The sequence below is a fragment of the Nicotiana tabacum genome, chromosome 10 (assembly GCF_000715075.1).
Source record: "Nicotiana tabacum cultivar K326 chromosome 10, ASM71507v2, whole genome shotgun sequence".
NCBI lineage: Eukaryota > Viridiplantae > Streptophyta > Magnoliopsida > Solanales > Solanaceae > Nicotiana > Nicotiana tabacum.
Genome location: NC_134089.1, coordinates 167,305,541 through 167,333,534, shown reverse-complemented (window position 1 = coordinate 167,333,534; position 27,994 = coordinate 167,305,541). Strand labels below are relative to the sequence as shown.

Genomic DNA, 27,994 nt, shown 5'->3' with positions numbered 1-27,994 from the left:
TAATAGCTTTTGCCGGAAAACTTTTCCTGTAAATACGTTGTAATTGGATAAGTTATTAGAAATATGACGGAACGAAAGACCAAGGAAAGAAAGAAGAATACACCAAAATACAAGTGCTGCACCAAACACTGGTGGTTGTTTCTTGTTGTAAGTGAATGCAACGAAAAGACCTGTAAATAACTAATAATGAAACAATTTATATATTAACATTTCGTGCTCATTTCTAAATTTCTGCTTTGTTATTCTCATCTTCCGGTAACCACAGGATGATCCAAGAAAGTTAGTAGGATTCGAACCTATGACCGGCCTGCCCTCTGGGTTGGCTGGCCGGGTTAGTACCCCTCGTATTTCTTTTAAATTTTTAGATCTTTCACACCATTACTATCATTTCCTCCTCCAAATCTAAGCACACTACCACCACCGCCACCTTTAAATTTGGCTACCGCCATAAATTTTTTATTTTTGTTTCTCGTTTGTAAGATCCCATCAAAAACACCTTCAGAACTAAAAGTTTTGTGGGGAGCCCAAATGGGTTGCCGTTTGTCGGTACCAATTATTCCGGCGAGGCAATGTCGGGATTAGTTCAAATTTGAAAGCTACAAAATTTCGTTAGAAGTTTTGATACCGCCAGGTGGTTACACCTCTCTGCTATGCCATCTCCATTACAACAGTTAATTTGCCGATAGGTGGTTACCCCTTTCTTCTTTCTTTTAATTTGCCGAGATGACGATTTTTAGGTTAAAGCTTAACGACAAATTTGGGGAACCCCTTTCTTCTTGCCGACAGGTGGTTATCCATTACAACCCCTTTCTTCTTGTTCAGAAATTTGGGGAAGATTGGTTGTTAGGGAAGATGACGATTGCAAAATACAAAAGGTGTGCAAATTAGCAGTTGGGGAAGAAGAAGAGACCAAATTTCTGGAGAAGAAGACAGAGCTGGAAAAGAAATAGCCGAAAATTAGTTTTCCGGCGAGGAGGGGTCGTTGGGAAGATGACGATGGGTGGGGTGGTTTCTGGTTTGTGTATTTATTTATTTTTTAATTTTTAAAAGTTAAATCCACGTGTTTCGTTACTTTGATGTGTGAATTACACGCACCTTTTGTATTTTGCTGCCTATGATTTTGTGTCTAAAAGACAGTAAAAGCCTGTTTAAAGTGTTCAAATGGAACACACTTAAGATTGAGTGTTTAAGTGAAAAGGATGGACAACTTTAAGGGGCTGAATGTATTTGGCCATAACAAAATTATACAGTATGCGGAAGGGGTAGAGGTTATTTCATTTATTTCATTGTATGGATTCACTCCCACACTTTACTTTCCTGTTTTGGGGAATATATGCTTTTTAAGCAATTAGTTTTCTGCCAAACAGGATGTACCGTATATTGCATATCAATTCTAACTGTATAATGTTTTTTCCCGTAGGAAGGATCAATTGGACACAATGGTCGAATACAATAGAGTGAAGGTCAAGTGTTTGATTGAATTTACTAGAGGTTTTTGCGTATGTATGGTCAAACTTCTGTTATTCATTCAAAGAAATGATCAAAAGATCTTTATTTGCCGGAGAAGTGGGCGTTTCCAATGATAATGCATGGCTACTTAACAGGGGGAATTAACAGCAAATACTAGTTTATCTCATTATTGTTGATAAAATGGCCTAGTCCTTCACATCTTGATCTACCGTGCATTGTGCTCCAAAAGGTACTAAGAGAGGTTAGCCTATACCACTATATCTCAATTGGGTTATATGATGTTAGCTCTAGGTATCAAGTAGTAATATATAACTTGAATCACTACACAATCACTCCCCCCCCCCCCCCCCCGGCCCAAAAAAAAAAAAAGTAAGGAAAGAAAATTACCCTTGTGAAGAAGTCTTTACATATTTAGAGCTTCTTCTTTCCATAAATGATTGATAATCTTCCTTATAGCACTATGAGAGAATAATGAGAAAAGAAACTTCTTTAGGAAAAAAGAAGAGAAAGAAAGTACGTGTAGTGTGAGGTACCTCTTGGATTATTAGTTACATTACTTAGTCTCTTGGAGCTTTCCCGTGATGCATCTAATTTAAGTATCATCAAGTATTTTATCTAATTTTAATTTACTAGAAATTTTGAAAATTACAAGCTTATATCATGTATTTGTGAATTTAATTCCCTACAATGATAGAAACATGATGTCATCAGAATCTTTCTATGGGAACAAAACAGATTTTGAACTCTAATCAGCATGTTTCACTAGTAAAAGGATGAAGAATGATGGTACCAAGGTTGGGGAAGTGCTAACTAATTTTGGACGTATGAAAACACCTTTGACATTTGTGTTGAATTCCGTTGGAGCAATAGAGGCAACACCATTTGCTTGTATAAAAATCTAAAAGAATATGTAACTTGAGTATCATGCATAATCCTCCAACGTTCCACCCCTTGAAGGAAATGAAAGAAAGAAGTTCTTATTCAATAAAAAGAAAATTTTGTCTATGAAAAGCTTCTTTCTTCAAAAAGATTTATAATCTTTCTTGTAGCACTTTCCATTTCAAAAAAGGAAAACATCCATTTTCAAAAATCTTTTTTGTAGTACTTTGCAAGAATAGAGCAAGAAGAAATTGCTCTAGGAAAAAAGAGAGTACATAGTATTAACTGACACTATGTAGTAGAGTGAGAATGACATAATGTTAGATCACCTAGATTACTTGGTTTTTCGATTGATTTATTTACCTTTTTGACCGTTTCCCCTGATGTATTTAATTATTTTTTCCTCTTGAGTTGCTTCACTTGCTAATATGTTAATTCTAGACACCAAGTCTTCTCCACATTTGTGCACATAATTTGCAGATAAGGGGTGCTTCTTCCTTTAATAAATGATTGATAATATGAAGAGCTTCTTCTTTTAATAAATGATTGATAATATCCTTGTAGCACTTGAGAGAATGAGAGAGTCTACTCTGGGAGAAAGAAAAGAAAGAGAGCACATAGTTTGAACTGACGCTATGTCAGACGCCTAGATTACTTGGATTTACGATTGCACAACTTGGTCTTTTGGAACCTCCTTGATGCATTTAATCCTTTTTTCCTCCTGAGATGTTTCACTTTGTCATACCTTAGTTTTAGACACCAACCTTAACATCGATGCACATAATTGTGTTGAGTGCCATTGGAGTAATAGAGGTAAGAATAATGAAAGAAGAAACTACTCTAGGAAAAAGAAGAGAGAAAGTACACAGTGACAATTGACATAGGGTCAGATGACCTAGATTACTTGGATCCTAGATTATATTACTTACTCTTTTGGTGCTTTCTCCGCAGACATTTAATTATTTTTTCCTCTTTGGATGTTTCACTTGGTTATATGTCAGTTCTAGACTCAAGCTTTCTTTGTCTGTACGCACATAATTTTCACATAATTAGCACATAGGTGGTGATCCCAAATTTTTGGTAGGAATCCCTGGTATTACTCTTCCATCAATTAGGATGTGCATTTTCTACTTGACCCTAACACATAGAAATATTTTTGTTAATAGGCGGCGTTAAAACTCAAACTCGAGTCCTCTGCCTAAGTTGGTGCCATCCGGAAAGAGAGAACATGTTGAATTGTGTGAACTACCTTATCTGAAAGCGCAAGCTATTAGAGAGAGAACATAGTTATTTATTTATGTTTGCAGCCTGATCTAGAGGATATGGAGTCTACAAGGGGAGAAGCACATTGGGATTTGAAGTTTTGGAACAACTTGCGCAAGACTGGAAGGTCGAAGCACATGATAGTCAAGATGTAAGGAGATGGGGTGCGGGGGAAAATGGTGTCTTTTATGTAAATCCTATTATGAGAAGTTTATGACTATGGAGGAGTCGAGAAAGGTGTATATGTTTTCACTTGGCTAGCTGCGCGTGGGGTAATCTTGACGGTGGAGAACTTGGGGAAGAAGTTTATTTGTTGGTTGGCGCTTCATGTGTAAAGACTCATGGAAAAATGTGAATCACTTCCATTTACTTTGTCGAATAGCGTCTTAGTTGTGGTGGGAAATCCTGTGATGGTTTGGACCAGAGTGAGTAATGTCGAGCACTGTGAAAGAAATAATATTTAGTTAGACCTTTAGAAGACAGCTAAGTTGCTCTGACATGGGTACGGGTGTCCGACACGGGTGCGGATCTAGAGGTCGGATCCTTTAAGATGAAAATTTTAAGATTCGGGGATACGAATCCTAGAACCGATACGGGTGCGGGGATACAGCTAAAAGTTTGCACACTTGTATTAATATTTGCCGTGCTAAGACAAAAAAGTTTGCACACTTGTAATAAATTTGCTACAGTAACGTGATCATAAAAGTAAAGTATGTCAAAAAGCATATCACTTTTTACAAAGAGCTACAGTAACTCTTTTTTGTGGCCCATATTGCAAGTGAATGCAATATTTAATGAGAGACAGCTATAACTCTTCATAAACGACAAAATATTAGCTGTCAATTAAAAAATGGTCAATTCCTAATTTGTCTCATTCTTCATCCGTTCTCTGTACTCGCCTCTTCTTCTTTCCATCTCTGATCTTCTTCCCCAACAAAACCTTTTCCATCTCTTTATTTTTTTCAGTACAAAACCCATTATGCCTCAGTCCAGTAGTCCACCACCCATCTTTTGCTTCTCTGCCCAGAAAAGAACAGGAGCTCTTGATTTAAAAAACCTGCAGCATGAACAAGACGATTGACCAAGACAAAAAGCTTCAAAGGAGACAAAAAAACTAATATAAGAAGGAGAATATCAACGAAATTGAAGGTATTTCGTTTCCCATCTCTTCAAATCTTTACTTAGTGAAATCAATTGGGAAAATTTTTGGTCAACGCACCCGATCTTGTCTGACCATATCTGACACAGATCCCACACTCTTACCCATGTCAGTGTCGTGTCGACACGGGTACGACACCCAAATTGCCGTGTCCGAGCAACTTAGGAAGACGGAGGAGACACAGGGTATGGGATGCTGCTCCTCTATACTTATGGACTGTATGAAGAGAGAGGATTTGGAGCGCTTTTGATGGAGTAGAGATGGTTTTGTACACTTGAGGAATAACCTTCTACCTCTTATTCCTTTTTGGTGCACCCATGAGGTTCCCATATGTATAAAAGATTGGGTGTCTTTCATAGAAAATCATATCATTTCGGAAGCTTTTTCTACCTTTTGGTATACCTCTTGTATACAGGCATTTTTTGCGCTTCTTTTGATGAAATTTTTTACTTTATAAAAAAAAAAAAATTGATCCATAGGATGACTACAAAAGTGAAACTTTTGATGGATTGTCGGAAGTAGTGATTCCTACTAATTTCAGAGATCATTATCTTAGTTGAAGAAAAAGTGTCATAGACTTATGTTTAAGATCAACTAATCAGATTATTTGTCTTTGCTTCTCCACCCAACAATAATAACATACCCCGTGTAATCCCACAAGTGGGGTCTGGAGAGTGTAGTGTGCAAGCAGACCTTACCCCTACTTTAAAGAGGTAGAGAGGCTTCTCCACCCATTTAATCTAATAGTGACTCATCAAAAGCTAGTAATAACTAAAAGAGAAATGGAGCCAGTCCTTACTTGAGATGCTATTCTGGAAAAAAAGGCCAACTCTTCTTTGCACTCAGGGCAACACATAGTTTCATTGACAACCAATTAGCTATATCCATCTCAATAAACAAACTTCAACAAAAGAAAGAAGGAACTTTAAGTTTGACAATCTTGATGGTGTCTTTCACGATCAACGTTGCTGGCTGAAGGTATACTTTTGTTGCATTTGTACTACTAGATATTTGCTCAAATACCATAAATATTTATCCTTTTAGTCATACTTAAAGAGCTTTAAATCTTGGAAATCTATTATTCTGTCACTTATTCTAGCTTAAGTTGCTTTTTGCGAATTGATATATAATGCAAAACATACTTATATTTATGTGTATGATTGGTCATAGTTCTTCTGTGGTAATTAAATGAACGAAATAGAGAGCTTTTTGTACTGACCTTATTTATATTTACCCATGCTACCTATTATGTTTATAGTATAAAGAGTGAGGATTGAGGAATTTGTATATCTTGTGTAAGCATGCAAATGCAGAAATGGCTCACGAAAACTCATGTAGGCATTCTGAAGGCAAAATTTTAATAGTGGTGGCTTTGTTGCAAGTTTACTACATAGAGTACGATGCAAGCATTTATTAAATTTCATCTAGGTTGCTATCCATTGAAACTTCTGTATTGGCTGGTTTTCCAGAATCTTTTACTTCAGATCATTGGCCACGTTTTACTGAATCCACTGACAACGTTCTATCTCCTCTTTGTTTTGCCTGCACAATAAGAAACTTATGAATTGATCCAGAAAAGATACCACATATATATCTAATATCTAATCAAACTGAACTTTTAAGTGCAAGAAATACAAATATCTTAAGGTTTATTTGTTGAGAAAGATATTTACTTTTTATGGACTTCCATGTGCTGTAGTCTTTTATCATCTAGCATTGATGCATTGACTGTATGGACTGATGCAGTAAAAAGCTGAAAATTTAGAGTATCTGACTAACTAAGTTGAGGTAGAAAACATCAAGTCGAATATAAAAGATATTATGTCTGGAGACGTAGCAATGATCCTAATACCGCACACCGTTTCAAAGTTGAAATTTATACATACGTTTTGCATTAAATACATTTAAGTCCCTGCTCACAATGCCATGTAAGTTTTAGGTGAAAATCACTTAGATAGGCTGTAATTTGTTGCAAAAGTATATCATTAAACATTCTAGCATATCTCCCACAAACCATAATTTATTGAAAGTAAATATTTCTTGAATAATGTAATTGGTTGCCATTGCAGATATTTGTTATTTAATACGTAAACATTTAATTTTCCTGCTAGACTATTTTTCGTATTGTTAGTTTATAAGTGTATCATATGTAGCTTCCATGTTTGCTATTGTTATTTTTATAGGCAATAATTGCCGCTAGCTGTTTCTGGTTTTGCTATTATGTAGTTAACCCTTAGATGGAAGGTTTGGTTTGGGGGGTTTTGGGGGGGGGGGGGGAGGTGTCCTGCAAGTCCTACAACGGTAGCTGTTTTCCCTTAAAAATATTTTTCATGAAAGCTTAAACCTAGAAATTACAGGTTCTACTTATCTAGAGAAAATGTTTAATATCAGTGCTATTTACTAAATGCGCTCATCACCTATGCTCTTATATGTCGCATAGCGGGTGGTCCCAAAATTTTGGTAGGCATCTTTAGCATTTACTCTTCCATCAGTTACGGTTTACTATCATGTTTTATAATTCTCCAAGTAGCATATAAGTAAATACTTCAGCAAAATTTACTAGAAAGATGAATAAAAAAAATTCCCTCCCATATCATCAATCTGTGAATTCAATTGCCTAAAATGATAGAAATAGAATGCATGTCAATCTGTCTATGGGAACCAAAGAACTTTCAAATGCTAATCAACAAATTTTACTGGAAAAATATAAACAACACTGGTAGGAACAATGGAGAGGTGCTAACTAATGTTAGGCGTGTTGGAAGACGTTTAACCTTTATGTTGAATACCAGTTTAAGTTGAATACCAGTGGAGAAACAAAGATAAGCCCACTTATTAGTGAAAAAAAATTAACAGATTTAGAGTCATGAAATGTAACTTGAGTATCATGCACAATCCCCCCACTCCACCCCTTAAGAAAACAATAGAGAAGTTCTTACTCAATTTAAGAAAATTTTTGTGTAGGAAGAGCTGCTTCCTTCAAGAAAATATTGAAAATCTTCTTTGTGGAACTTGAGAGAATAACGAGAGAAGAATTTGCTCTACGGAAAAAAAGTGAAAGAGAGAGTGCTTAGTGTGAACCGAGACTGTTAGTTTACTTGGATCTTTGATTACATTACTTACTCTTTTTGCACTTTCTCCTTAGGCATTTAATTAATTTTTCCTCCTTATGAAGCCAAATCTTACTTTAATTTCAGAAGAGAAATTCAAAGGCCCCGATTCTTCTTCTACCAAATAGTACAAAAATTAAGTAACTACCCTTATAAACTAATACATACCGAAAAAGAAAAAGAAAAAAAATACTATATTAATAGGAAAATCAAGAAAACAACAGAGGTAGAAAATTCACCAGATACAAAAAAGGTTGTCTTTTCAGTTCATTGCAATCAACTTCTTCCTTCATTTTATCAAATCCTCTTTGTTTTAATCTGGACGACATGTTAGAAGATCAGTCTTGTTTGGTTTCAAAGGATTGTCAGAGAGAACGTAACTTGGTGGCTTGCATGAATGGCAAAGAGCCATTGGTAAATTATCAGGAGCGTGAACTTGTGAAATGCAAGTTGCCAAATAAGTCTGATGCTTTCAACAAAGTGGAAGTCGCTCTATCTTTGGGCAACTCTTCAGCATCCCCGAACGAGCAAGTTGGCAATAAACGTCATGCTGGGATAATTCTGATTCGAGCTCTCTTATTTATGCCATTGGCCGTGACAATTCCATCGGCTGTCTCATTCATTGCTCTCGGTCGGATTATGGTGCCATAGCATCTTTGAATCGTAGCTTGCGCTCATTGATTAGGAGCGGAGAACTTTACAAATTGCGGCGGGAAAATGGTGTGGTTGAGCATTGGGTTTATTTCTACTGCGAACTGGTTGAATGGGGAGCTTTTGATCCTAGTCGCTGTCGTTGGATGCATCTGCCAGCTATGACTCTTGATGAGTGTTTCGTGTTGGCTGACAAGGAGTCGTTGGCAGTTGGCACAGAGCTGCTTGTGTTTGGAAAGGAGATCTTTTCGCATGTCATTTATCGTTACAGTTTATTGACAAACACGTGGTCATATGGGATGCGAATAAATGTACCAAGATGTTTGTTTGGTTCTGCCAGCCTAAGTTGCTCGGACACGACAATTTGGGTGCCGTACCCGTGTCAACACGACACTGACACGGGTAAGGGTGTGGGACCTGTGTCGGATATGGTCAGACAAGATCGGGTGCGTTGACCAAAATTTTTCCCAATTGATTTCACTAAGTAAAGATTTGAAGAGATGGAAAGCGAAATACCTTCAATTTCGCTGATATTCTCCTTCTTATATTAGTCCTTTTGTCTCCTTTGAAGCTTTTTGTCTTGGTCAATCTTCTTGTTCATGCTCAGGTTTTTGAAATCAAGAGCTCCTGTTTTTTTTTTTGGGCAGAGAAGCAAAAGATGTGTGGTGGACTACTGGACTGAGGCATAATGAGTTTTGTACTGAAAAAAACAAAGAGATGAAAAAGGTTTTGTTGGGGAAGAAGACTCAGAGATAGAAAGAAGAAGAGGCGAGTGCAGAGAACGGATGAAGGAGACAAATTAGGAATTGACCATATTTTAATTGACAGCTAATATTTTGCCGTTTATGAAGAGTTACAGCTGTCTCTTATTAAATATTGCATCCACTTGCAATATGGACCTCAAAAAAGAGTTACTGTAGCTCTTTTTAAAAAGTGATATGCTTTTTGACATACTTTACCTTTATGACCACGTTACTGTAACAAATTTACTACAAGTGTGCAAACTTTTGTCTTAGCACGACAAATATTAATACAAGTGTGCAAACTTTTAGCCGTATCCCCGCACCCGTGTCGGTTCTAGGATCCGTATCCCCGAATCTTAAAATTTCCATCTTAAAGGATCCGACCTCTAGATCCGCACCCGTGTCGGACACCCGTACCCGTGTCAGAGCAACTTAGCTGCCAGCATTGGGGAGATTGGCATTCTAGCTGGTGGCTGTGACTCACAAGGCAATATACTTGGCTCTGCTGAACTTTACAATTCGGAGGCAGGAACGTGGAAGACTTTACCGAGCATGAACAAGCCACGTAAGATGTGTTCAGGGGTATTCATTGATGGGAAATTTTATGTGATAGGAGGAATTGGAGGAGCCGAATCGAAGCGGTTGACTTGTGGGAGGAGTATGATCTTGAAAAAGGAACATGGCGTGAAATCCCAAACATGTCTCCTGTGCAAGCTAACGCTGCTACATCTGATGCACCTTTGGTGGCAGTTGTAGACAATGAGCTGTACGTGGCTGATTATGCTGACATGGAGGTGAGGAAGTATGACAAGCAAAATAAAGCATGGGTTACCATAGGACGGCTGCCCGAAAGAGCAGCTTCCATGTATGGTTGGGATTTGGCTTTTCGAGCATGTGGTAACAGGCTAATTGTAATTGGTGGACCCAAGGGAGGTGCAGAATATATTGAAGTGAATTCATGGGTTCCAAGTGAAGGGCCGATACAATGGGACTTGCTTGGCCAAAAGCGATCTGGTAGCTTTGTGTATAACTGTGCTGTCATGGGGTGCTGATCTTGTAATCCTAGTCTTTTGTCCTTGATGATGTTATCTTGATCCATATTTCTTTCTGTTTTGAATTCATGTTTGTTCTTTGCCAGCAATCTCTATCGTTGCACTGCAATATGCATTTAAAGGGAAAAATAGGACAATGAAATTCCATAATTGTATGCTGATAGACAAGCGAACTCCTATCTCATCTCATCTTTATTTTCCCTCCTTTATATGATTGGATATGTTTGAAAAATAGTTGCATCTTTGTGAAGTCAGACCATTACTTCTTGAGATATGACATATGCATGTGTTTTACATGATTTTTTTATTCATTCCCTCTGAAGTTTTCCACCAAGAGTTTTAGTTAATTCACTCATAACTCTTTGCATTTGTTAATTTCTCTCTACATCGTAGTCTCAGAGCATCTAGTTCTGGAATGAAGGAGGGACACATCCACCGCAATTTGCTGAAAAGAGGAGAAGTGGAAAATAAGGTGAAGTGCATTATACGTTATAACTCTTTTGAGGTTTGATTCCTGCGCTTGGTAAAATTAGCGTAGCATTGTGTACCCTTGTCTTGGAAATTTTTTAACCTATTACATTCTTCACTTTGAACCCGAACTCATTTTCTAGTCTGACTTATAGAGACTATTCGACATGCAACATCTCTTTTTGCTGTTTCATATTGGTAAAGCACGACATCTTCTCTCTTGTTGTAATGCCACAGTAGCAGCTTGGATTATATGTCGCTGTTAATAGACTTTTATGTTCATTCTTGAAAGTTATCATCCAGCTGGAATCTCTTCATAAGCAAATCCATTTGATCTCTGTAGATTAGTGTGACTAAATCAAATCTCCAAATATTAAATGAGTGATACTTAATTTTCCAGAATAGCATGTGCAGTAACATTATATAATGGTCAATAAGAAGTTTTCACATCGAAATGCAAAGAGGATCTTGAATTTTTTTTCCTGTTATTACTTGCCCTTTCGGCTCTTAATTCTTTTTCCCTCTTTGGAGGTTCACTTGGTCATATCTGAGTAATTAACTGTTATAATAAAGTGCACCCTCTTTTTAAAATTTGAAGGGAATTTTTAGTTTGCATCTATAGAACTCGGTATCCTTGTCCATATGTATTAACTGTGCTGAGTGTGCACCCTGTTGTAGTTTGTGATAGTTGAATGTATTCATTAGTGAAGCCAAAAATGTAAATAATGATACAGCTAAGTACTATCTGGATTTAATTTACTTGAATAGCCTTCTTTTGGTTTTTTTCTCACCTTCGTGAGGTTCTTATTGTTATTTGGGAATATAATGCCATGTGTTATTACGGTAAAAATATAGCCGCATCCAGCCAAAACAATTTAACCTTAGTAGTATTGCTATGGCTAAATACTTTATAGTAAATATTTAGTCGCACTTGGTTTATCCACGAAATCAATCAATATAACCATAGTAGCATCGGATTCCATTTTTTTTTAGTTTTACGTACTCAGCATATGTAGTGAGACCGTAACTTTGGCCCCCCTAATCCTTTTTGATGTCCATAAATAGCATGGTTTTTTCTTCAAATACATGAAGTGGCAAAACATTGAATGCATGGATTAACATGCATTTTCTTGTATCACTTTTGGCATTCTTTTTTTCCTTTTTGGGTTGTGAAAAGAAATATTTAGCTATTTTCCCTTTGATGGTTGCTTCTAAATTCTGATGGGAAGATAAAATTGATGGGAACATCTTTTATAAGCCTTTAGCAAACAATTAAATCAATTAATATAAAGCACAAGTGAATGTAGCCTTCTTTCTGAAATTCAAACAGGGTGTTTTGCACTTGAAAATAGGTAGTATTTTAGATGGAAAGCGTAAAAAGATTTCATAGCCATTGTAAGCAGGAAGAGATGAAAACTTTTACTGTGTTCCTTTCTTATTTATCTGGCTCCAATTTGGGTCTAAAGGGCAGTTGATTTTACTACCCATCAATGGCTGATTTTAGGGCTCGAATTCGTAATCTACAGGTCACACAACAGAGACACTAGTTAAGGCATTTTATTACGAAGAAAAAGCTGAAAGTTAACAATGTGTTTTGCCTTTAGTTGCTTTCTAGTTCCAATGATGGGTGCAGTGGTCAAAATCTGTTTGGGACAAGCTCATCTTCAATATTGCGACACAAATCTCAACCAAATGAATTCAACAAGTAGGCATGGCATAATGCTCTATCATTGTGCAACACACCATCTAATTTAGCTGATCATATCGTAGATCAAGTAAACCTTGATGGTTATGATGCACGCCAGTCTCCAACATTGCATGACACATCTTCTGCTTTAGCTGAGCATATAGTCGATCAAGTCAAACCTTAGTGACTATGACACACTATTAGGGAAACTGACTTATAGGATCTTGGAGATGAGGTTTTGCCCATTTCTAAGATCTTGGCCCGTCCTACAACAATAGAAATTGTTATCACGACCTAGTAGTTATGAATTATGATCTTTACGAGTACAAAGAGATGTGATTTCTTAAATGAATTGGAGCATTAAATCAAATGTTACAACGATATAATTTTAGTTGTGAAATTACAATCCGCCAAAACTGATCCAATTGGGATAGCAAAAGTAAGTTCGATAAATTAGCTCAAGAGGACAAGAACAGAATATTATTATGTTATTAACAAGTGGACTACTCCTTCATCAGATGTTACTCACCTTTTGCTTCTTAAAATTCAACTTAATAATATTTGAATGATACGAGGAGAATTACAATTTTGTAAAGTTCTGAGTATTTACATTTCAATTTATAGCTAATGAACTTAATCTAATAATTTATATTAGCTTTTGTATAGTTTGTGAAAAAATCATTATATTTCAAATTTAAAGTAAAATAGTCAGAGGTAGTCCTGAAAATTAAAAAAATGATTTTTCATAATTGAAAAAAAGCCAAACAGATTAATATGGAAGGAAAATAGAACTTCCCGAGTGGAGTTACATTACCAGGAAGAGTTGAATTTTCTTATGGTGAAATACTTTGGTAGATATATACCATTTGTCCATAAATAATATTTAATATTTGAACCAATTACTTTTTTTCAATTCCAACATCAAATAAGATATTTTTGTCCATTTAATACTCCTTGCGATTGTAAGTGCAATATTCAAACGGTCCATAAGTCCCAATAGAATGGGATTATAAGCGCGATGTTTATAACTTGCTATTATAAACAACAGTAGCGTTGTTTTTCACCCCTTTCTTGCGCTAATGTCCTTCCATTCCTCGTTTTACTTGTATAGAAGACAAATGAAAATCAATAAAGAGCTAAAAATAGAAAAAGAAATTTAAAGCAAACTGGAAGGAAGGCAAACAGATGCAGAAGTTGAGTTTAGTGTCATAAAATAGGACACCTCTATTTTGCTAATCTATTACAGGTGCCCATTTCCTACATTTTGTATTACTATGGTATTCTCTCTCTGTCTGTGTGTTTTTAGTGTTTATTGTGCTTCAGAAGAACGATTCTTTGACTATAGTGTACTGAGTTACTGTTGGTGTTGTTGATGAGAAAATTGTATTGAAGATATAAGAAAATTAGACTTACTAAGGAGCTTGAGAAGCTGAATTATTATCCAGATTAGTACAGTTTGCAGTTTGTATTGATTAGTAGGTCGGAAGAGTGGATGTTAGTTGTGCTAGTTCTGTGCTATAGTTGCTCATATGCAGGTTTTTGTCTTTGACTGTACATAATGCATTTGGTAATGAAATTTTTTATTTACCAAAAAAAATAAATTATAATCTTGGTTTTCCAAATGTATAATGTGATCCACAACACTTTTTTGGTGTTTTTTTTTGGTTCTATCAAGAGTGCTGCTATGTGTTCAAAATGTACCCTGTACTTGCTAAAACTAGGCCGAACCGTAGTCTCTAGGGAATTCAACTACTATTGCTACAACCTAGTTTATATCTTGGAAATTATAGTGATGATTTTGGATCAGGAATTTGTAAACAACCTCTCTACCTCTACAAGGTAGGGTACACACTATCTCTCCAGACCATAGTATGCGGAAGGGGGTAGAGGTTATTTCATTGTTTGGATTCCCTTCCATGCTTTACTTTCCTGTTTTAGGGATTATATGCTTTTTAAGCAGTTAGTTTTCTGCCAAACGCGATGCATCGTATACTGCATATCAATTCTAACTGTATAATGTTTTTTTCCCATAGGAATGATCAATTGGACACAATGGTCGAATACAACAGAGTGAAGGTCAAGTGTTTGATTGAATTTACTAAAGGGTTTGTGCGTAGGTAAGGTCAAACTTCTGTTATTGATTCGAAGAAATGATCAAAAGAGCTTTATTTGCTCGAGAAGTGGGCGTTTCCAATGATAATGCATGGCCTCTTAGGATGGGAATTCACCGCAAATACTAAGAGAGGTTGATAAAATACTAGTTTATTTATTGTTGATAAAATGGCCTAGTCCTTCACATCTACCCTGCAATGTGCTCAAAAGGTACTAAGAGAGGTTATATGATATTAGCTCTAGCAGTTCTAGATTAATGATATATAACCCGAGTTTCATGCAGTATTTCATAGCCAGTGTATAGAAATCTTTGCATATTTAGAGCATGTTCTTTCAATAAATGATTGATAATCTTCCTTATAACACTAGGAGAGAACAATGAGAAAAGAAACTTCTTTTGGAAAAAAGAAGAGAAAGAGAAATAGAGTACGTAGTGTGAATTGACACATTGTCAGATCACCTAGATTTCTTGATTATTAGTTACATTACTTGCTCTCTTGGAGCTTTCCCCTGATGCATCTAATTCTTTTTTCCTCGTGAGATGCTTCGCTTGGTCATATATCAGATCTAGACACCAATTCTTCGCCACATCGATGAACGTAATTTGCACATAAGAGGTGATCCAAATGTTTTGATGGCATCTATTGGCATTTACTCTTCCATCAATTAGAGTTTATGTTCTCATGGTTTATAATTCGCCAACTATCATCAAGTATTTATTTTGTTTTAATTTACTAGAAATTTTGAAAATTTACAATCTCATATCATGGGTATGTGAGTTTAATTCCCTACAATGATAGAAACATGATGTCATCAGAATCGACCTATGGCAATCAATCAGATTTTGACTCTAGTCAGCATGTTTCACTAGTAAAAGGATAAAGAATCGAGGTTGGAGAAGTGCTAATTAATGTTGGACATATGAGAGCACGTTTGACATTTGTGTTGAATGCCGTTGGAGCAACAGAGGCAACACCATTTGGTTGTATAAAAGTTTAAAAAAATATATTACTTGAGTATCATGCATAATCCTCCAACATTCCACCCCTTAGAGCAGTAAAGGCAAGATCACTTGGCAGTATAAAAATCCAACAGATCTAGATGATAATATATAACTTAAGTATCTTTCACGATCCTCCGCCATTCCACCCCTTAAAAAAAGGAAATAAAGACCTAAAGAATATTTTTTTTATATGAAGAGCTCTTTCTCAAAAGAATGATTGATAATTTTTTTTTTGTAGCATTTTGAGCGAATAATGAGAGAAGAAATTGCTCTAGGAAATAGAAGAGAAAGAGAGTACAAAGTGTGAACTGATAATGTCAGATCACCTAGATTACTTGGATTTTCAATTGCTTTATTTACCATTTTGACATTCTCCCGTGATGCATTTAATTATGTTTTTCTCCTCATATTCTTTACTTGCTCATATGTTAGTTCTATACATCAAGTCTTCTCCACATTTATGCACATAATTTGTAGATAAGGGGTGCTTCTTCCTTTAAGACATGACTGATAATATGAAGAGCTTCTTCCTTTAAGAAATGATTGAGAATGAGAAAAAAATTCTCTAGGAGAAAGAAAAGATAGAGAGTACATAGATTACTTGGATTTACGGTTGCACTACTTGGTCTTTTGGAACTTCTTTGATGCATTTAATCCTTCTTTTCCTCCCGAGATGTTTCACTTTGTCATACCTCAGTTTTAGACACCAACCTTAACATTGATGCACATAATTTTGTTGAGTGCCATTGGAGTAATAGAGGTAAGAATAATGAAAGAAGAAACTGCTCTAGTAAAAAGAAGAGAAAGAGAGTACATAGTGTCAACTGACACAGGGTCAGATGAGCTGGATTACTTGACCCTAGATTACATTACTTACTCTTTTGGCACTTTCTTCGTAGGCATTTAATTATTTTTTTCTCCTTGGATGTTTCACTTGGTTATATGTCAGTTTTAGACTCAAGCTTTGTCTGCATGTATGCACATAATTTGCACATAAGTCGTTATCTTAAACTTTTGGTAGGAATCCCTGGTATTTACTTTTTCATCAATTAGGATGTGCATTTTTACTTGGCCCAAACATGTAGAAATATTTTTGTTAATGGGCGGCGATTAAACGTATGTTGCGCGGACTCTCCAAAATGTTGCCGTGCCCCTGTCGGATACTCCAAAAATACACTACTTTTGGAGTATCCGACACGCACCCGGCGACATTTTCGGAGAGTCCGAGCAACATAGGATTAAACTCAAACTTGAGTCCTCTGCCTAAGTTGGTCCGAAAAGATAGAACATGTTGAATTTTTTGAATTATCTTATCTGAAAGCTCAAGTTATTAGAGATAGAACATTGTTATTTATTTATGTATGATCCATAGGATATGGAGTCTACAAGGGGAGAAGCACATTGGGATTTGAAGTTTTGAAACAACTTGCGCAAGACTGGAAGGTCGAAACACATGATAGTCAAGATGTATGGAGATGGGGGCTGGGGGGAAACGATGTCTTTTATGTAAGTTCTACTATGAGAAGTTTATTACTAGGAAGGAGTTGAGAAATGTGTATGTTTTCACTTGGCTAGCTGCGTCTGGGGTAATCTTCACGGTGGAGAACTTAGGGAAGAAAAAGTTTATTTGTTAGTTGGCGCTTCATGTGTAAAGACTCGGGGAAAGATGTGAATCACCTCCATTTACCTTATCATATAGCGTCTTAGTTGTGGTGGGAAATCCTGTGATGGTCTGGACCAGAGTGCGTAATGCCTAGCACTGTGAAAGAAACAATGTTTAGTTGGACCTTTAGAAGACAGAAGAGACACAAGGTATGGGATGTTGCTCCTCTATACTTATGGACTGTATGAAGAGAGAGGATTTGGAGCGCTTTTGATGGAGTAGAGATGGTTTTGTACACTTGAGGAATAACCTTCTATCTCTTATTCCTTTTTGGTGCACCTGCGAGGTTCCCATATGTATAAACGATTGAGTGTCTTTCATAGAAAATCATATCATTTCGTAAGGTTTTTCTACCTTTTGGTATACCTCTTGTATACATCCATTTTTTGTCCTTCTTTTAATGAATTTTTTTACTTTGACGGAAAAAAAAAACTGATCCATAGGATGACTACAAAAGTGAATCTTTTGACGGACTGTCAGAAGTAGTGATTCTTAGTAATTTCAGATATCATTATCTTAGTTGAAGAAAAAGTGTCATAGACTTATTTTTAAGATCAACTATCAGGTTATTTGTCTTTGTTTCTCCACCCAACAATAACATACCCAGTGTAATCCCACAAATGGGATCTGGGGAAGGTAGTGTGTATGCAGATCTTACCCCTACTGTGCAGGTAGAGAGACTTCTCCACCCATTTAATCTAATAGCGACTCATCAAAAGCTTGTAATAACTAAAAGAGAAATGGAGTTGGTCCTTACTTGAGATGTTATTCAGGAAAAAAGCCCAACTCTTCTTTGCACTCAGGGCAGCACTTAGTTTCACTGGCTGCTTGATAGATGCATGAGTGCTTAGTGTCACTGGCTGCTTTATGGATGCACCTTTTGCAAACTGCATCAAAGAGGAAATTATCATAAACTCTAGATTAAGATTGACAACCAATTAGCTAATGATCCATCGCAATAAGCAAACTTCAAAAAAAGAAAGAAGGAACTTTAAGTTTGACAATGTTGATGGTGATCTTTCACAGTCAACATTGCTACCTGAAGGTATACTGTTGTTGCATTTGTACTACTAGATATTTGCTCAAATACCATAAATGTTTATCCTTTTAGTCACACTTAAAGAGCTTTAAATCTTGGAAGTCTATTATTCTGTCACTTCTTCAATTAGTGAAGATGCCGGAACTTTTAGTTTGCCAATGTGTAACAGTTCTTTGACTCTTGTCTAACTTAAGTTGGTTTTTGCGAATTGATATATGATGCAAAACATGCTCGTATTTCTGTGCATGATTGGTCAAACTGCTTCTGTGGTAATTAAATGAACGAGTTAGAGAGCTTTTTGTACTGACCGTATTTCTATTTACCAATGCTACCTATTGTGTTTATTGTATAAAGAGTGAGGATTGAGGAATTTGTATATCTTGTGTACGCATGCAAATGCAAAAATGGCTCACAAAAACTCATGTAGACATGTCTGAAGGCAAAAGTTAGTAGTGGTGGCTTTGTTGCAAGTTTACTACATAGAGTACGACACAAACATTTATTAATTTTGTCTAGGTTGCTATCCATTGAAAATTCTGTGTTGACTGGTTTTCCAGAATCTTTTACTTCAGATCATTGGTCACTTTTTACTGAATCCACTAACAACGTTCTATCTCTTTGTTTTGCCTGCACAATAAGAATTGTATCAAACTTCTGAATTGATCCAGAAAAGAGATCACAAATATATCTAATATCTAATCATACTGAACTTTTAATCGCAAGAAATACAAATATCATAATGTTTATCTGTTGAGAAAGATATTTACTTTCTATAGACTTCCAGATGATGTTGCCTTTATCATCTAGCATTGATGCATTGATTGTATGGACTGATGCAGTAAAAAACTGAAAATTTAGAGTATCTGACTAAGTTGAGGTAGAAAACATCAAGTCGATATAAAAGATATTATGTCTGGCGGTACCGATGATTTGATAACCTAATAGTGTACTCTGTTTGAAAGTTAAAATTTATACATACGTTTTGCATTAAATACATCTAAGTCCCTGCTTAAAATGCATGTAAGTTTTAGGTGAAAATCGCTTAGATAGACTGTAATTTGCTGCAAAAGTTATATCATTAAACATTCTAGCATATTTTCCACAAAGCATAATCTCATAATTGAAAGTAAACGTTTCTTCAACAATGTAATTGCCTGCCATTGCAGATATTTGTTATTTAATAGTAAACATTTACTTTTGCCTGCTAGACTATTTTTCGTATTGTTAGTTTTTAAGTGTGTCCAAGAACATAAGCAATTAAAAGAATGCTAATTTTTATAAGAATCTATAAGTTTATATTTCGATTTTTACATATGGAAGCAAACATCATAATTATACATTTAGTGAAGATTTTCATGCACGCGAACATGTCATTTTGAGTAAGTTCAGTAGTGCATGCTTCAGCTTTCAATTAAAAACCACTCCATATTGGTAGAATTCTAGGTATTTATGCACTAATACTAAAGGTCACATTTTACTCCAAAAACACATCCTTATCTTGCCTGCTTTATCTGGTCCCTTAGAACAGTCAAAACTGCAATGGAGGCGGCAGTATCATGTCGCTTCCATGTTAGCTAAAGTTATTTTTATAGGCTATAATTGCCACTCACCCCTTTGGTACTTTTCGGATCTCATGCATCTTCTTGATGCCATTTATAATACTTCTTACGGTAGATTTTGAGAAGAAGAAAAGGCTTCTTGTATTTCTGCGTATATTTACGTCCCATGAGCAAGGGAATTTATACAAAGTTCCTAATACTAATTAAGGAAATGAAATAAATCTACAATCAATCCAGCTATCAAATCAAATCAAATAAAATCAGAATAAATACAGATCTCCTAAATATAATCAAATCTCCTGAAATCATGCTAATCAACACTCCTAAATCAAATCTCCTTGAATCATGCTAATCAACACTCCTCCTCAAGTTGGTGCAAAGATGTTGCACATGCCCAACTTGCAACACAAAGTATGGAAAGTTCGCTTGTTGAGACCTTTGGTAAACACATCAGCTAGTTGTTTTTCCGATGTTACATGAAACAAACTCAAGACACCAGTTGTAATTTTTTCTTTGATGAAGTGTCGATCAATTTCCACATGCTTTGTTCGGTCATGCTGGACTGGACTATGTGCTATACTGATGGCAGCTTTATTGTCACAGTACAAGGAAAGTTTTCCTTTTTCATACAGTCTCAATTCCTGTAGTAGCTTTTGTAGCCAAAGCAGTTCGCAACCACCCTGGGCCATAGCTTTGTATTCTGCCTCCGCACTTGATCTAGCAACTACACTTTACTTCTTGCTTCTCCAAGTAACCAAGTTTCCTCCTACGAGCGTACAGTAACCGGATGTTGATCTTCTGTCATCTAGAGATCCAGCCCAATCCGAGTCTGTAAAGGCTTCTATTTGGAGGTGATCATGTTTAGAGAAAAGTAGACCTTTCCCTTGAGCAAACTTCAGATACCGCAAAATGTGAAAGACAGCTTGCATATGAGGATCTCGGGGATCATGCATGAACTGACTCACTAGGCTAACTGAATAGGCTATGTCTGGTCTAGTGTGGGAGAGATAAATGAGTCTTCCAACCAGTCTCTGATATCTCTCATTATTAACTGATTCTCCAACTCCACTTTGTAACTTGTGATTGCTTTCAATGGGCGATTATGCGGGTCTGCAACCTGTCATAACGGTTTCTTTCAAAAGATCCAGAATATACTTTCTTTGAGAAATAAATATTCCTCTTTTGGATCTAGCAACCTCAATTCCCAAGAAGTACTGGAATTTTCCTAGATCTTTGATCTCAAATTCATGTGCCAACAACTTCTTCAATTGAGACATCTCCTCTTTGTCATCTCCTGTCATTACTATGTCATCAACGTAAACTATGAGAAGAGTGGGTTTACCTGTTTGATGTCTTATGAAGAGGGTGTAATCAACATTGCTTTGTTGGTAACCGAAGAAGATCATTGCTTTGCTGAATTTGTCAAACCAAGCTCTGGGGGATTGCTTCAGTCCGTATAAGGCTTTCTTTAATCTGCATACCTTTCCTTGACTTTGTGCAGTATCAAATCCAGGAGGAATCTCCATATACACCTCTTCTTCTAAGTCTCCATGAAGAAATGCATTCTTCACATCAAACTGTTACAAGTCCCAATCAAGATTAGCTGCACAAGATAAAAGAATTCTAATAGTGCTCATCTTAGCAACAGGGGCAAATGTCTCTTGATAATCCACTCCATAAGTCTGAGTGAATTCCTTAGCCACCAATCTTGATTTGAATCTTTCAATTGAGCCATCGGCTTTGTGCTTCACAGTAAAGATCCATTTGCAGCCAACCAACTTCTTGTCTGGTGGTGAAGTGACAAGTTCCCATGTCTCATTTTTTGACAAGACCTTCATTTCTTCAATCATAGCTTGCTTCCATTTAAGATCTGCAAAAGCTTCCCTCCAATTTTGGGGAATAGTCACATAAGAAATAGACAAGGCAAAGGCTCTATAGGAGGGAGACAAAACTAGATAAAGGGTGTTTGGTGGTGCAAGATCTGACTCCTTTTCTGAGAGCAATAGGTTTATCTAACTCATTAGGAAATGTAGATAACTCACCAGTAGAAGAAGGTTCAACTTCGGTAGATTGCATGATGGCTTCTTCTGCTCTATTTTTAATTGAGTAAGTTTTCAAAACCTATCCAAACACCCAATAGTGTCCCCCTGAATTCTTTCTCCAATTTTACTTTCCCCCGTGACAATGTCATCAAGAGGTCCAGTAATGGAACTAGGTAAAATCACCTCTTCCTCCTTACTGCTCTCCCCCCGAAGAGGTATGATGTAATACTGAAATAGGGCTCAGATTCTCGAAAGGTATCATCCATGCTAACAATAGATCTCCTAGAGGGAGAATAATAACATTTGTAACCTTTTTGTGTCGGAGAATACCCAATGAAAACACACTTTATAGCTCTAGGATCAAGTTTCCCAGAATTTCTAGTGTGGACAAAGCAAACACACCCAAACACCTTTGGAGGAACAGTATATTCATTCTTACAAGTTTCAAGAGGACTTTGAAAATTAAGGGGTTTAAGTGGCATTCTGTTGATAAGATAGGCAACCGCTAGAATAGCATCCCCCAGTAAGGTTTTGGTAGATGCATGGTGAACATAAGAGATCTTGCTACTTCTAACATATGCCTATTTTTTCTTTTAGCGATCCCATTTTGTGCACTAGTATAAGGACAACTAGTCTGATGGACTATCCCATTGGACTCCAAATAAGCACCAAATCTTTTATCCATGTATTCGCTGCCATTGTTAGTTCTCAAGATTTTTATTTTGGCAGTAAACTAAGTACAAATTATCTTATGAAATGACTGAAAACAAGAGAAAACTTCACTTTTGGCTTTTAACAAATATACCCAAGTCATCCTAGTGCTGCAATCAATGAAAGTAACAAACCATCGACTACCAGACAAAGAAACAGTTTGGATAGGACCCCATACATCAGAATGAATAGTTATAAACATAGTTGTGCTTTTATTATCACTCACAGGATAAGAGTTTTTAGTATGCTTGGCTTATTCACACGCATTACAGAACAAAGATTCAAATTGAGTCCTTAAAAACAAATCGGGATATAACTTCTTCAAAACAAAGAATGATGAGTGTCCTAACCGTCTATGTCGTTGTATTATTTCTTGGTTGACATCCTTACTTTCCCCAAAAAAGGCTTGACTAGAGTTTTGAATCTCATCTAATATATACAAGTCATCACGCAATCTACCACTGCCAATCCTTTTCCCTATTTGAAGATCCTGAAAAATACAATGATCGGGAAAGAACTCGATTTTACAGTTTAGAGTTTTGGTGATGGCACTAACAGATAAAAGATTAATAGGGAACTCAGGGACATGGAGCACGAATGATAGTTTAATATCAGGAGTACAAATGACAGAACATGTTCCAGAGATAGGTGTTAAAGAACCATTTGCTATTTTAACATTATCTCCTTTGAGAGACGGAGAATAGTTTTGAATGCCTTTAGAAAAGCCTGTCATGTGTCTATTTGCACCAGAATCGACAATCCAAGAATTAAGGTTATCTGCAAAGCAGTACCTGATTGCACATGATTGGATATGACAACATTAGCGGAGTCAAGTTTGGCTAAGAGGTGACGGAGAAGCTGAATTTCTTCCGAAGACAAGATTTCTCCAGAAACCGTCTCCTTGAATGTCTCCATAATTTAGCCCAATCAGAAGGAAATCAGAATGAGTTTATGTTGCGGACTTGACCTCTTTGATAAAAAAGGAACCCTAGTACTGCGAGGGAGATAACTCACCTCAAAAAGGCAGCAATGACTCTGATACCATGATAAGAATGGACCTTGGGCCTAACTCAAGCCCAAAAGCTAGCTTATGAGGTGAGGATTGCCCAAGCCATATAAGGAGACCAAAGACTTCAAATCCCTTCGATGTGGGACAACTCAATACCCCCGTCACGTCAGGCCTCTGGAGCGTGGACAACATAAATGGGGGCCCAACATCGGTACAATAATTGGGATGGGCCTGACTCTGATACCATATTAAATGGACCTTGGGCCTAACCCAACCCCAAAAGCTAGCTCTAGAGGTGAGGATTGTCCAAATCCATATAAGGAGACCACCCATCCCCTTCATTGTCTCAACACCCCCTCTCACGCCCAGGACTGGACATCTGGAGCGTGGACAATTATGGGGGCCCAACATCAGAAAATCGGGATGGGTCCTTCTCTGATACCATGTAGATTTTGAGAATGAAGAAAATGCTTATTGTATTTTTGTGTATGTTTACATCCCATGAACAAGAGAATTTATACAAAGCTCCTAATGCTAATTAAGGAAATAAAATAAATCTATACAATCAATCCAGCTATCAAATCAAATAAAATTATATCTCCTAAATATAATCAAATCTCCGGAAATCATGCTAATCAACACTCCTAAATCAAGTCTCCTTGAATCATGCTAATTCAACACCTGCAAGTCCTACAACGGTAGTTGTTTTCCCTTAAAAAGTATTTTTCATGAAAGCTTAAACCTAGAAATTACAGGCTCTACTTATCTAGAGAAAGTGTTTAATATCAGTGTTATTTACTAAATCCTGTCATATGCTCTTATCAGTCGCATAGCGGGTGGTCTCAATATTTTGGTAGGCATCTCTGGAATTTACTCTTCCATCAATTACGGTTTGCTCTCATGCTTTATAATTCTACAAGTAGCATATAAGTAAATACTTAAACATAATTTACGAGAAAGATGAATAAAAAATTCCCTCCCATATCATCGTTCTGTGAATTCAATTCCTAAAATGATAGAAAGTTAATGCATGTCAATCTATCTATGGGAACCAAAGAAATTTTGAATTCTAATCAACTAATTTTACTAGAAAAATATAAACAACACTGGTAGGAACGATGTAGAGGTGCTAACTATGTTAGGCGTGTTGGAAGACGTTTGACCTTTGTGTTGACTGCCCGTGGAGAAAAAAAATGTAAGCCCACTTATTAGTGTAAAAATTAATGGATTTAGATTCATGAAATGTAACTTGAGTATCATGCACAATCCCCCACCACTCCACCCCTTAAGAAAACGATAGAGAAGTTCTTACCCAATTTAAGAAAAATTTTGTATAGGAAGAGCTTATTCCGTCAAGAAAATATTGATAATCTTCCTTGTGGCACTTGAGAGAATAACGAGAGAGGAATTTGCTCCACGGAAAAAAAGAGAAAGAGAGAGTGCATAGTGTGAACTGAGACTGTCAGATTACCTAGATTACATTACTTACTCTTTTTGTACTTCCTCCTTAGGCATTTTATTAATTTTTCCTCCTTATGAAGCCAAATCTTAATTTTTCCTCCTTATGAAGCCAAATCTTACTTTAATTTCTGAAGAGAAATCCAAAGGCCCCGATTCTTCTTCTACCAAATAGTACAAAAATTAAATAACTACCCTTATATACTAATACATACCGAAAAACAAAAAGAAAAAAACTATATTAATAGGGAAATCAAGAAAACAACAGAGGTAGAATTCACCAGATACAAAAAAGGTTGTCTTTTTCAGTGCATTGCAATCAACTTCTTCCTTCATTTTATCAAATCCTCTTGGTTTTAATCTGGACGACATGTTAGAAGATCAGTCTTGTTTGGTTTCAAAGGATTGTCAGAGAGAAAGTAACTTGGTGGCTTGCATGAATGGCAAGGAGCCATTGGTAAATTATCAGGAGCGTGAACTTGTGAAATGCAAGTTGCCAAATAAGTCTGATGCTTTCAACAAACTGGAAGTCGCTCTATCTTTGGGAAACTCTTCAGCATCCCCGAACGAGCAAGCTGGCAATAAACGTCATGCTGGGGATAATTCTGATTCGAGCTCTCTTATTCATGCCATTGGCCGTGACAATTCCATCAGTTGTCTCATTCATTGCTCTCGGTCGGATTATGGTTCCGTAGCATCTTTGAATCGTAGCTTTCGCTCATTGATTAGGAGTGGAGAACTTTACAAATTGCGGCGGGAAAATGGTGTGGTTGAGCATTGGGTTTATTTCTCCTGCCAACTGGTTGAATGGGAAGCTTTTGATCCTAGTCGCGGTCGGTGGATGCATCTGCCAGCTATGACTCCTGATGAGTGTTTCGTGTTGGCTGACAAGGAGTCGTTGGCGGTTGGCACAGAGCTGCTTGTGTTTGGAAAGGAGATCTTTTCGCATGTCATTTATCGTTACAGTTTATTGACAAACACGTGGTCATCTGGGATGCAGATGAATGTACCAAGATGTTTGTTTGGTTCTGCCAGCAAAGGGGAGATTGGCATTCTAGCTGGTGGCTGTGACTCACAAGGCAATATACTTAGCTCAGCTGAACTTTACAATTCGGAGGCAGGAACGTGGAAGACTTTACCGAGCATGAACAAGCCACGTAAGATGTGTTCAGGGGTATTCATTGATGGGAAATTTTATGTGATAGGAGGAATTGGAGGAGCCGAATCGAAGCGGTTGACTTGTGGGGAGGAGTATGATCTTGAAAAAGGAACATGGCGTGAAATCCCAAACATGTCTCCTGTGCAAGCTAACGCTGCTACATCTGATGCACCTCCTTTGGTTGCAGTTGTAGACAATGAGCTGTACGCGGCTGATTATGCTGACATGGAGGTGAGGAAGTATGACAAGCAAAATAAAGCATGGGTTACCATAGGACGGCTGCCCGAAAGAGCAGCTTCCATGTATGGTTGGGGTTTGGCTTTTCGAGCATGTGGTAACAGGCTAATTGTAATTGGTGGACCCAAGGGAGGTGCAGAATATATTGAAGTGAATTCATGGGTTCCAAGTGAAGGGCCGATACAATGGGACTTGCTTGGCCGAAAGCGATCTGGTAGCTTTGTGTATAACTGTGCTGTCATGGGGTGCTGATCTTATAATCCTGGTCGTTTGTCCTTGATGATGTTATCTTTATCCATCTTTCTTTTTGTTTTAAGTTCATGTTTGTTCTTTTCTAGCAATCTTTATTGTTGTATTGCAATATCCATTTAAGGGGAAAAATAGGACAATGAAATTCCATAATTGTACGCTGATAGACAAGCGAGCTCCTATCTCATCTCATCTTATTTTCCCTCCTTTATAAGATTTGATATGTTTGAAAAATAGTTGCATCTTCGTGAATTCACACCATTACTTCTTGAGATATGACATATGCATATGTTTTACGTGATTCTGTCTTTCATTCCGTCTGAAGTTTAGTTAATTCACTCATAACTTTTTGCATTTGTTAATTTCTCTCTACATCTTAGTCTCAGAGCATCTAGTACTAGAACAAGGGGAGGACAGATGCACCGCAGTTGCTGCAAAGAGAAGAAGAGGAAAAGAAGGTGAAGTGTGTTATACGTCACAACTCTTTGAGGTTTGATTCCTGCGCTTAGTAAAATTAGGGCAGCATTGCTAACCCTCGTCTCGTAATTTTTTAACCTATTACATTCTTCACTAACTTTGAAATTTAAAATGATAATCAAAGAACTCATTTTCTAGTCGGCTTATGGAGATTACAACTCTTTTTGTTGTTTCACAATCAGAAAACGCGATTGACATTTTTAGTAGACTTTCATTTTCAGTCTTGAAAGTTATTTTCCAGCTGGAATCTCTTCATAAGCAGATCCATTTGATCTCTGTGTAGATTACTGTTACTAATGAGTGGTAATTAGTTTTCCAGAATAGCATCTGAACTTACTATTGTATTATACACTCTGCAGTAACTTTATAATGGTCAATAAGAAGGTTTCACTTCTTAGATTTTATTCCAGTTATTACTTAACCTTTTGGGGACTTTCCCCTGATGAATTTAATTCTTTTTCTCTCTTTGGAGGTTCATAATAGAGTGCACTGTCTTTTTAAATTTGAAGCAAAATTTTAGTTGCATCTATAAAACTCGGTATCATAGTCCATATGTATTAACTGTGTTGAGTGTGCACCCTGTTGTAGTTTGTGATAGTTGAATATATTCATTAGTGAAGCCAAAAATGTAAATAGTGATACAGCTAAGTACCATCTGGATTTGGATTACTTGAATAGCCTTCTTTTGGTATTTTCCTCACCTCCGTGAGGTTCTTATTGTTATTTGGGAATGTATGCCAGGTGTTACTACGGTAAATATTTAGCTGCATCTAGCCAAAACAATTTAACCTTAC

At 36.7% G+C, this 27,994-nt stretch overlaps 1 protein-coding gene, 1 long non-coding RNA gene and 1 pseudogene across 8 annotated transcripts; all 3 read left to right on the top strand.

Annotated features, from left to right (window-relative positions):
• Positions 1-66: 66 nt before the first annotated feature.
• Positions 67-27,599, top strand: LOC107816219 (uncharacterized). Of its 7 annotated transcripts, XR_012695892.1 has the most exons (7): positions 67-686; positions 787-1,015; positions 1,421-1,711; positions 3,516-5,749; positions 10,721-10,799; positions 14,516-14,599; positions 27,104-27,599. It is a non-coding gene; the product is annotated as an uncharacterized LOC107816219 (long non-coding RNA). The 7 variants fall into 7 exon arrangements; XR_012695888.1 differs by lacking the exon at positions 3,516-5,749 and having other exon boundaries at positions 203-686; positions 14,516-14,804; XR_012695890.1 differs by lacking the exon at positions 3,516-5,749 and having other exon boundaries at positions 206-686; positions 14,516-14,727.
• On the top strand, positions 5,756-10,712 carry LOC107820808 (F-box/kelch-repeat protein SKIP11-like; annotated as a pseudogene).
• LOC107820807 (F-box/kelch-repeat protein SKIP11-like) lies at positions 19,967-27,599 on the top strand. The gene has a single exon (XM_075223519.1). The coding sequence runs from the start codon at positions 25,449-25,451 to the stop codon at positions 26,724-26,726; it is 1,278 nt and encodes a 425-aa protein (XP_075079620.1). The 5' UTR covers positions 19,967-25,448; the 3' UTR covers positions 26,727-27,599.
• Positions 27,600-27,994: the final 395 nt, after the last annotated feature.